Source organism: Tursiops truncatus, chromosome 7 (genome assembly GCF_011762595.2).
Source record: "Tursiops truncatus isolate mTurTru1 chromosome 7, mTurTru1.mat.Y, whole genome shotgun sequence".
Taxonomy (NCBI): Eukaryota; Metazoa; Chordata; class Mammalia; order Artiodactyla; family Delphinidae; genus Tursiops; species Tursiops truncatus.
Window position 1 is genome coordinate 67,980,494 of NC_047040.1, and position 8,480 is coordinate 67,988,973.

General features: G+C 40.6%; 1 protein-coding gene across 3 annotated transcripts in view; it reads left to right on the plus strand.

Moving 5' to 3' along the window:
• Positions 1-8,480, plus strand: part of FIGN (fidgetin, microtubule severing factor) — a 122,234-nt gene that overhangs the window by 110,911 nt on the left and 2,843 nt on the right. For all 3 annotated transcript variants that reach the window (XM_073807640.1, XM_019923192.3, XM_019923193.3), the window contains one exon: positions 3,040-8,480. This exon is cut by the window's right edge and continues 2,843 nt beyond it. In XM_073807640.1, coding sequence (XP_073663741.1) covers positions 3,048-5,294 — 2,247 coding nt within the window. In that variant the 5' untranslated portion in view covers positions 3,040-3,047 and the 3' untranslated portion in view covers positions 5,295-8,480. The remainder of the gene's footprint in view (positions 1-3,039) is intronic.

Consider the following 8,480-nt stretch of genomic DNA (forward strand, 5'->3'; position numbering starts at 1 on the left):
TTGTCATGTATGTTTGTTAACTTATGCCACCAATGGCTTAGCTCAGCTAACTGAAAGGAAGCCAGACCCTTTTATGGGGGGGGAGGTGAGTGTTGTGTTGTGTTTGTGGTAAATTCCATTGTCTGTGACTCCTAAATTATTTTCTGAGACCTTTTTTTTAAGACATTTATTCATGTTTCTTCTGTATCCATCTAATCAAATTCCTACTCGTAGCATACATGTTTTCTTATTTTCTCAACTCTGTATTTTGATAATCTTTTAAAGAAAAAAAATCCTAATAGAAATTCCCTGGAAATAATTTACAGGACTAATGAATCTGTAGGTCTTTTAGACAGTTCTACATTACAGTCCCATTAATATTCTCTCCTTTTTATAAGGCTTGAAGTAAATCCCATGACACTAGAAGAATTTAGATACTGATTACTTGCGATTGGTTCCTGGTGATTTGCTCTTAATAATTTCCAGTTGAATTTAATGAAAGTATGATTCCTGAAATGCTGCTTCATTAAAATTGCATCTTTTCCCCTTTAAGTGTGGTCTCGGTCATTTCACCCATTTTGCGGTGTGTTTTTCTCCCCCTTAAAAAGTAATGATTGAGAAAGCAGAAACAATTAAGAATATCACTTTAGTTCTTCCTAGAAGGCCCCCCAGAGTTCCTCTGCATGAAATGATGCAAGCTGCACTTCATCAGGATTTTATAATATGTTCTTTCCAATTGAAGAGATTATTTTTTTAAGTAGTTTTAAAAGAGAAACATGAAGATTTGTGGGGAGGTGAAGGGAAGGAAAGTGAAGAATCTGTTGCATATACAGGAGAAGTAAGGTGTTTAGTATTTTTACTCAAAAAGATATATATATATATATATATATATATATATATATATATATGGAGCTTGATTAAGTTATACAGTGCAGCATTCAGAGTTAATTTAATTGAGATGGTGATTTGCCAATGAATATCTACATGGATCCTTTTTAAAAATCCAAATGCAAATGAGTACAACTGCAGTAAAATATATTTGCAAATGAATCCTGTTGCTTTATTCATTTATTATGTAATTACTGCAATCTTTCCCACCTTGTTTTCAGTATTTCTTAATCATTAAGTCAGAAGCATGACAGCAGTGCCGGCCCTGGCATGATTCTCTTTGACTGAAACCTTGTAAATTAACACAATTAGCACAGCATCATCCTGCTAATTAACTTCCAGAGTCTGGTGCAGTGGTTTTGCAAGCAAGGAAGAGGGAGTCAGAAGGGAATCAACATGCCATTCTGTTACCAAACTCTGTGATACGTTCAGTTTAGCTCAGTAAGTCAAAGCCGGCCATGTCAGGAGCCAAAGTCAGGCAATGAAGAGCTAAAGGGGTTGGAGGAGGAAAGCAGAAGCGGGTAGGAGCTGTCAAAATAGACTGCAGTAATTCAGAAGGGAGCTGATGCCACAGATGCTTCATTTAGACCAGAACTCCTTCTTATCAAGGAATCTCTGCCAGAGGGCACAAGAGAGTTTGCAAAATTCACTTACCATAATACAAAGGAGATTAAGGAGGCCTGCTTAATACAGCTGTATCAGAATAGGAAGTGTTCCAATCAAGCAGAGATTAGAATAGGACGAACCAGCATTGGGAAATAGAACAGGGTTCCAGTGTTCTTCTGTAACTAACTATAAGTGAGTCCTCGAGGGTACATTATAAATCCCTTTGGGTACTGGTTCCCTAATGAGGGAAATAAGGCAATGTCTAAGGTCTCTCTTTAAACTGTAAAATTCAAATGATTCTCTCATTCTGACTGCTTCATAATGAGAAAATACTCTTGTATAGTTTGCTACATAGTCACCTTGCTTCCGTTTGTAATCTAGCAGATGATAGAGTTACACATAACATCTCATTTTCTAGTTGTACTCTTCGAGTTTATGCCACACACTGCTTTCCATAAATGTAAAGGGTTAGAATCCAGATTCTCTATTCTTATCTTCCCTTTTACCTGCTTCCCCCCTTCATTCATATATATATATATATATATATTTTCCCCCCCACCCCTCAGTACCTTGAAGGCTGTAAGGCAGAGGGAAAGATGATAACAGAAGAAGGGAGAATGCTAGCTAGAAGACCGACAGACAAGTGATGCTTGTTTTTTTTTTTTCAGAGTTTCAACAACAGGACTGAGAGGCAGAAAGGAGCCAGTTGTAATTCATACCGAGTTGTAGGCTTTGTGCGATGAAAGCGATGGAGCGCTGCCTGGGAGATTGCTTTGCTGCACTCCACGAAGCAGATTTGAAACTGTCGTGGACCACTTTAGATGAGAGTTGGATTATGGAATGACCTGCTATGTCTGTGTCATATTGTTCTGCGCAGGGAGCATTATACTGTGCTAACTAGGTGTTCAGTACCAAATAAGAGAGGTGTCCTAGATGTGATCTGTCAGCTGTGTCTCATTTTTATATTGGTTAAAATATAAAACAGAAACTGTGATGTGAAGAGACAGGATAGCTGGATATCGCACATGTTAATACTCTCACGTGCTAGATATTTAAAATGTATGCATATTTTATTGTAAGAACTTGTGATTGAATTCTAACTTGACAGGAATGTGTATGTACATACATATGTGTTTCTGTGTGTGTGTGTAGCAAGTAACTTGATAGGCTTAGCAGAAATAAATTTACTTATTACTTAAAAATGAAAAAAAATGTAGGTTTCCTACAGAGTTTTCATTTAAACTGTTTACTTTTTATACAGGGTATAAATTACTTTTATACAGGGTTGAAAGTTTTCATTTAAACTGTTTACTTTTTATACAGGGTTGAAATTTTATACAGCGTTTTCATTTAAATTGTTTACTTTTTATACAGGGTTGAAATTCAGTCCCTTTTAAAGTATATGCATTGTAGAGACCATAACAGGTATTATAAACTGTGGAAATCCTTTATAATGTCACTATCGTTGGTGGAAAATAATAGGTAACAAAAGAAGTTGGGGGAAAAAGCTTTAACGGTTCTGATGAGTATCTAAGTAAATTAACTTTTTCCCCCCCAAATCTTTAGGCTTGAAGATGCAGTGGACGCCGGAGCATGCCCAGTGGCCAGAACAGCACTTTGACATCACCTCCACCACTCGGTCTCCTGCCCACAAAGTTGAAGCTTACAGAGGTCATCTGCAGCGCACCTACCAGTATGCCTGGGCAAATGATGACATATCTGCTCTGACTGCATCCAACCTACTAAAAAAATATGCAGAGAAGTATTCTGGCATTTTGGAAGGCCCCGTGGACCGACCTGTACTCAGCAACTACTCTGATGCGCCATCAGGACTAGTGAACGGTCGGAAAAATGAAAGCGAACCGTGGCAGCCTTCCTTGAATTCAGACGCTGTTTATCCCATGAACTGTGTTCCGGATGTTATCACTGCCAGCAAAGCTGGAGTCAGTTCAGCCCTCCCTCCAGCAGATGTCTCTGCAAGTATAGGGAGCTCTCCTGGGGTGGCCAGCAACCTGACAGAGCCTAGTTATTCAAGTAGTACCTGTGGAAGCCACACTGTACCTAGTCTTCATACAGGGCTCCCATCTCAGGAATATGCCCCAGGATACAACGGCTCATATTTGCATTCTACTTATAGCAGCCAGCCAGCACCTGCACTTCCTTCACCTCATCCTTCTCCCTTGCATAGCTCTGGGCTCCTACAGCCACCACCTCCTCCTCCACCGCCACCAGCCCTGGTCCCAGGCTACAATGGGACTTCTAATCTCTCCAGTTATAGCTATCCCTCTGCTAGCTATCCTCCTCATACTGCTGTGGGATCTGGGTACAGCCCTGGGGGTGCACCCCCTCCTCCTTCAGCATACCTGCCTTCAGGAATTCCTGCTCCCACCCCCCTGCCCCCCACCACTGTTCCTGGCTACACCTACCAGGGTCATGGTTTGACACCGATCGCACCCGCGGCTCTGACAAACAGTTCGGCAAGTTCTCTCAAAAGGAAAGCTTTCTATATGGCAGGGCAAGGAGACATGGACTCCAGTTATGGAAATTACAGCTATGGCCAACAGAGATCTACACAGAGTCCTATGTACAGAATGCCCGACAACAGCATTTCAAACTCAAATCGGGGGAATGGCTTTGACAGAAGTGCTGAAACATCATCCTTAGCATTTAAGCCAACGAAGCAGCTAATGTCCTCTGAACAGCAAAGGAAATTCAGCAGCCAGTCCAGTAGGGCTCTGACCCCTCCTTCCTACAGTACTGCTAAAAATTCATTGGGATCAAGATCCAGCGAATCCTTCGGGAAGTACACTTCACCAGTAATGAGTGAGCATGGGGATGAGCACAGGCAGCTCCTCTCTCATCCAATGCAAGGCCCTGGACTCCGTGCAGCTACCTCATCCAACCACTCTGTGGACGAGCAACTGAAGAATACTGACACGCACCTCATTGACCTGGTAACCAACGAGATTATCACCCAAGGACCGCCAGTGGACTGGAATGACATTGCTGGTCTCGACCTGGTAAAGGCTGTCATTAAAGAGGAGGTTTTATGGCCAGTGTTGAGGTCAGATGCATTCAGTGGACTGACGGCCTTACCTCGGAGCATCCTTTTATTTGGACCTCGGGGAACAGGCAAAACATTATTGGGCAGATGCATAGCTAGTCAGCTGGGGGCCACATTTTTCAAAATTGCTGGTTCTGGACTTATCGCCAAGTGGTTAGGAGAAGCAGAGAAAATTATCCACGCCTCTTTCCTTGTGGCCAGGTGTCGCCAGCCCTCGGTGATTTTTGTCAGTGACATTGACATGCTTCTCTCCTCTCAAGTGAGTGAGGAACACAGTCCAGTCAGTCGGATGAGAACCGAATTTCTGATGCAGCTGGACACTGTACTAACTTCGGCTGAGGACCAAATCGTAGTAATTTGTGCCACCAGTAAACCAGAAGAAATAGATGAATCTCTTCGGAGGTACTTCATGAAACGACTTTTAATCCCACTTCCTGACAGCACAGCGAGGCACCAGATAATAGTACAACTGCTCTCACAGCACAATTACTGTCTCAATGACAAGGAGTTTGCACTGCTCGTCCAGCGCACAGAAGGCTTTTCTGGACTAGACGTGGCTCATTTGTGTCAGGAAGCAGCGGTGGGCCCTCTCCATGCCATGCCAGCCACAGACCTTTCAGCCATTATGCCCAGCCAGTTGAGACCCGTTACATATCAAGACTTTGAAAATGCTTTCTGCAAGATTCAGCCTAGCATATCTCAAAAAGAGCTTGATATGTATGTTGAATGGAACAAAATGTTTGGTTGCAGTCAGTGATAACTTCTTTAAAAAAAATGTAATGAATGTTGGCACACACACATAAAACCTGCTACATAGGGTATAGAGCCCCTTTCCAGTAGTGTTTGAATTGCAAAGGGTACTGGGGAAGAAGACGATTAAGTTGCATCTTTAGAGTCAGGGTAGATTTGGAGGAAAAATGCATCCAATGAGAGCTTCTGATTTGAAAGCCCCAGATGACATAAAGCATCTGCTGATGCTCAGTTCGGTTCAAGCTAGACAACACTCACCAAGGAGCAAGGTGCAAGTGTGTTGATTTCAGAAGGACATGAACCTCGTGTGTTGATTCCATTCTGCTGTTCTCGAGATTTAGTTGCTGTCAAGTGCCTGGAGTGGTGCTTTATTTTTTGTTTGCCTCACAATTACATTGGTGGCATGTGCTAATATAAAGAGCTTTAACTTCAAACATTATTGGACTAAAGAGATGAATGGTTGTGTTTCAACAGAAAACCAGATTTTTGCCATTTTAAGAGCAACAGTATTCCTCAATCCTGTCTGTTCTGCAGTATTAAGCTAAGAACAGGTAAAACAGGGTAACGGTAATCTGGACCTTAATTTCTGCAGTTCATTTCTTTTAATGTTCTTGTCTGCAAAAACTCAGGAAAGTGATTGTGATTTGTACAGTACCTCAAAGGAATGTGTTGAAAGCACTATGTACTGCTGAGAGTAATGGGATAGGCTTCAATGTTACTTTATATTAAAATGTATGTTTACCTCAACAATTGGAAAATAGCAAGGAAAATTACTTTGAATGTATCCAGAAAAATACTGAGTGTGATACAACTGAATATTTACAACTTAAAGTAAAAATGGAAGGATTTTTTTTTAAAGGTTCTTTCACTAATTATGGGGAATTGACCAGAGCAGAATAATTCTTTATATCAATACCTGCAAGAGTTCTTCGTACATTGCTCCTTGATAATGAAGTGAAAATGTTCTTAGAAGGTACACTGGTTAATGGAAAGCTACTTATACAGTCTGTGTTAGTGTCTAGAACAGTCAGCCACAAGACCCGTTTAGGACCCTGAAAGTCACAGTACCTAAAAACTAGGACTGCCTTTTCCTGCAGAGCTGGTAATGGTGGTGGTGATTTGCAAGTTCTCTCTGAAACTGCTGGGAATGGTGTCATCCTATTCACTAATCTAGCTTATAGGCTTGCCGTGCTGTTTGACAGAATGCAGAAGATAGCAACCAAAACAAACAAGCAAACAAATAAATACAGAAAACAACCAACCAACTTATATATCTGCAAAGAATATATCTACGTCCCCTCTCCTTCTTGACTCCTCTCTTGTCAGTGCAATTTTGCTTCTCATTTTGAAATCTTCTGGGCTGTAGTGCTCCCACATTCATTTCTACCTCAGTTTTGTTGCATTTCTCTTGGAAAGTCAAATAGAAAATTGGAAGTAGACACACACACACACACACACACACACACACACAAATATAGCTTGCCAAACATGTTACCTTGTTTTCTCTATCTTTTCCCATAAATCTAGTTTCCAAAACACATCAGCCTTCATGCTCACTTCCACCGAAGTCCACCCTCACCCCAACAGCATATGTGGCATTTTTCTCAATTTCCCATTCCTCATCTGCTCCCCACCAAGTTGTTCTTTGTATCCTTTAATGCTTTATGTGCAACTTTTCATTGCTAGGTGACTGATGTTTGGCAATGCCTCTGAACAGACACGGTGTAGGCTGTAGCCTTCCAAAGCCACTGCCCGTGCATAAGCAGAACAGCCTGGCTTTTTGAATGTATTTTTCCTGGTTTTTTTTTTCCTTCCTTTTTTTAGTTGAGAGATGCAGTAACAAAACTGTTGCAAAGCACTGGCATTTTATGTATTCAAAAAGTGATGTACATTTTTAAAAATTTTAAATAAATGCAATGAGAAGCCCTAAGAAAGGTCTTTCTGTTATTGTTTTGTTTTCCTTCAAATTTTTTTTTTTTTACTGATTTCATCCACAATGTCAAATTCTCTGAAACACTTAACATAGAGAAAGCTAATGAAGGACTTGATATTTCTGAAATTTTATGATGCTTGATCATTACTCCCCTTTTTTCTTGTTTTTCTTGTTGCTAAAAACTGAGCAAATGAACCAGAATTTAACTTACTATGATTTTCTATCAATTAAAACTGTTCTTACACATAAATATTCCATATTAAAAAGCAGTGCCTTTCATTAAGGATACAAAAAATAATATTTAAGTACGTCCTCTGCTTTTCACAAGTGAATAAACACTACAGTCGTGTTCTGGCTCTACCCTGCACATATCCCTTATTGTAAGGAAATTCTAATATCCCCATTAACCTGTAGGTTCATATTGATCTCACTGACAAGTTTACTTTTGCACGGTGCTGACCTATTTTCAGTCTTTTGGACGTCACATTTCATCTCCGCCAACATTCTGTGTTCACTTGAAAGCAACTGGCAAGTTTTGACAAACCCAATCTTACTTAGACAACTTTGGAAAATCCAGTATTGACCCACATTTCCGTGGCTAGTAAGAGTTAATGCCAAATATATGACTGCACTATTGTGTTTTACACTCATTTATAGAACTGAAAATAAAGTCATGCATATTGGCTTTTAGCTTTAAATGACTTAAAAATTACTTTGAGATATGAGTGGCCAAAAATCCGTGTACTTAGGCAGAAGCTGAAGTTGTGTGTGAATTTCATTTAGCCTCACAAATTCTAGGATTTGATCTCTTAGGAAATTGGGCATGCTGAAGAAATGAAGATCTGTTGGGGGAGATAATGCTGACTTTTGAGTAGGTAGTGCTGTCCTGTGAGTCTTTGATTCTGCATGGCAGCATTATGAGCTCTTCTATGGACTAGCCTAATAATGAGCTCTTTTCTGACCATCTTTTCTAGAGCTTGGGGAGGGGGTGGGGGTACCACATCCTGAGAAGTGAACGTGCACAATCAGTTATGGTACAACTGAGTAATGGGGCTTCATAGTCTTGGACTCTTTTTGACTGCTCAGAATTTGGAGAAGGCTACTAATGAAGGTAAGGTAATGAGCCAGTCCAAGTCTCTTGCTGTCTGGCCAGGGGATTTGAGCCAGTCCACTTAACAGCCCCTAATTCCCTTCTTCACAACTGCAATAACATTTCCAACAGGGACAAAAAGGAAGTGAAGGAAACTACTTCAGTAGAAG